General features: G+C 38.2%; 1 protein-coding gene across 3 annotated transcripts; it reads right to left on the minus strand.

The window, feature by feature from the left end:
- Positions 1-6: 6 nt before the first annotated feature.
- Positions 7-2,265, minus strand: LOC111382690 (putative threonine aspartase). 3 transcript variants are annotated; one of them, XR_002700593.1, is made up of 5 exons: positions 1,457-2,265; positions 1,191-1,306; positions 1,004-1,108; positions 482-678; positions 7-299 (listed from the first exon to the last, which is right to left on the minus strand). XR_002700593.1 is itself a non-coding variant. In XM_023006732.1 (5 exons), exons 2-5 carry the CDS (start codon positions 1,248-1,250, stop codon positions 235-237), a joined length of 432 nt encoding a protein of 143 aa, XP_022862500.1. In that variant the 5' UTR covers positions 1,251-1,306; positions 1,457-2,265; the 3' UTR covers positions 7-234. The 3 variants fall into 3 exon arrangements, 2 of the variants coding, with proteins under 2 accessions (XP_022862500.1, XP_022862506.1); XM_023006732.1 differs by having other exon boundaries at positions 1,186-1,306; XM_023006738.1 differs by lacking the exon at positions 7-299 and having other exon boundaries at positions 323-678.
- Between the last annotated feature and the right edge of the window lie 6 nt (positions 2,266-2,271).

A 2,271-nucleotide genomic window follows, 5' to 3' on the forward strand; every position in this document is an offset into this window, starting at 1 on the left:
CCAGGATCCGACCCCTTGATGGCGTCTCTAGTACTCCCACATCTCCTCACTCATACATTAACTAACTTGATCGTCAGAATACATGCAGCCATCTCCCCCACCCTAGAGAAGTTTCTCCAAGTGTGTAGGACCAAAGACTTATTTAAACGAGAGAGGACCCAAAATCTAGTGGCCACATCATCCACACATTTTTTGAGGCCAAAATCTATCATACTATGTTAAGAAGCCAACAGCTCACGAAGTGGAAATTACTAATAAAATGATAGTTGTACCCCTGGTAGTACGGGTCCCATGTGGCCCTGTACACATACACATAGCAGGGTTCATTATAATATCAAAATTTTGATCAAAATAATCAACGCTGCAATGATTTCATTGTAAGAAAAACTTGCACGGCCTCAATGGCTGATGATCGATCTAAATCTAAATTTAAATCACATATATTAAGATATTTTTACAGGGAAGGGAGGGGTATTTTAACTGTAAATAGCCAGAAGAATGATAGCAGACTTCAAGAATTTCATCCGGCGACCAAAACTAAAAGTGACATTTCCGAAAACCACGTTGATCTGTTCCCAGCGAAAGCAACTACAAATTCTAAGCCACGAGATTAATTTGTGCTGCAAACTGATCGGCTCCAGTTTGTTTTTGTAGTCTTGTACTTCTAAGAATAGACGCCTGTGAAAATAATGACAAATAATGCATCATTAATGTTACTTGTTGGGAATAAATGAAATATATGTTAACATAAATAGTAACTTTTCGAGAGTACAGCCTTATAGTTCAGTTCAATGGACATTAGAAAAAAGGTCACTCGGTTATCCAACAAGGTAGCTTACGAAGTAAAGATCATGCTTTTATCAAATCATCTTATCATGATCGGTTAAGGACTTTTGTTTCCACAACCAAAGTCAAGGGTTCAAGAATTGGTACCTCCCCTCGAAAAAGAAAGTAGATAAATAACATAAGATTTTTAATTTATCATAGTGAACAGATGTGATACCTTAGGCCGCCCCATAGAACTTCCAAAATAACCAATTCCGAAAGACGAGGAAGTATAGGCAGCTGCGATCTCAATAGCTTCCAGCTTAGTTGAACTACCAGGAACCTAGTGCAACCAATGAGACAATTAATTGAGAAGTTTTATAGAGGAAAGAACTTGATATCTATACTTTAGGTCAGTACCACACCCTTTCAGGAGCTTCAGCTTGCACTAGTTCCAGCACTTCTCTCAGTGTTACGCCGGTCATTTTCAAGAACAGAGAGCAAAACTTTTGCACAAGCTGAGGCTGGACCAGCCTGAGACCTATAACATAGATATGTACCAAGGTTCATATTGTACATAAATAGCAAGATATATCGAAAAGTTCAGGTTTACAGGTTCTTGAGGACTGCAGTCTCCACACATCTAAAGGATAAAAATAACTGCTTGAAAAGAATCAATTGCAGGACGTACAGTGATGATGATACACAGCATTCACGAGCCGTGAATCCTTTCATTAGGTACTCTCCAGCACCACTCAAGGAACAACCAACAATAAAAGGAGTTCCAAATGGTCCTTTTGAGGATGCCCAACAACCAGAACCATACATTGCAGCTAATCCAACACGTCCACTTACCTGTAAGAATAGTTAAGGTTTGTTTGAAATGTCAACACATTTCCTAATCCCAATCCATGATTTTAAATAATCTTGACAGCAAGTTGCTCTTCAGTCTTGAGCAGTATTCTAAGTCAAAAAGAAGATAATGGAGTCAAAACATTCTGAATAAAATTACAGTTTCTTTACTATAATTCGTCACAGGAAAAGAAACCAGAGCTTGCATCAAAGGACAAATCATTTTGGCAGTGCATGCTATAAGAGCAAAAATAACTAATGGACACCTAGCTGGAAATGAAAATTAAACATTTGTGGGCACTAGAGAAAGAAGATGCATCGCTATAAAATATGAAGCATTATATGATTACCGTTCAAAGGACACATTCCAATTACTGACATCAACATAAAGAGAACAGATAAGAGGATATTTAGCATCAAATTTGAAACTCAAGCATGGGTTAGCCTTGGGCCAGGGAAACTGCTGCCAATTTGGACTGCCTATGCCAATTACTTTTTATTCTTCTCTCCATTTTGATAGGTAAAAGAGAGATCCTGTCAATCACTTGCCCATATCAAAAGTCAGATTGTGTTCTTTAATCTGACTCCAGTTATACGATAAGCTAAGATGAGCATCAACCCTCTGGTCTAAGTGGCGTTCAAAGTTGCAAACAC

Source organism: Olea europaea, chromosome 3 (genome assembly GCF_002742605.1).
Source record: "Olea europaea var. sylvestris chromosome 3, O_europaea_v1, whole genome shotgun sequence".
Lineage (NCBI taxonomy): Eukaryota > Viridiplantae > Streptophyta > Magnoliopsida > Lamiales > Oleaceae > Olea > Olea europaea.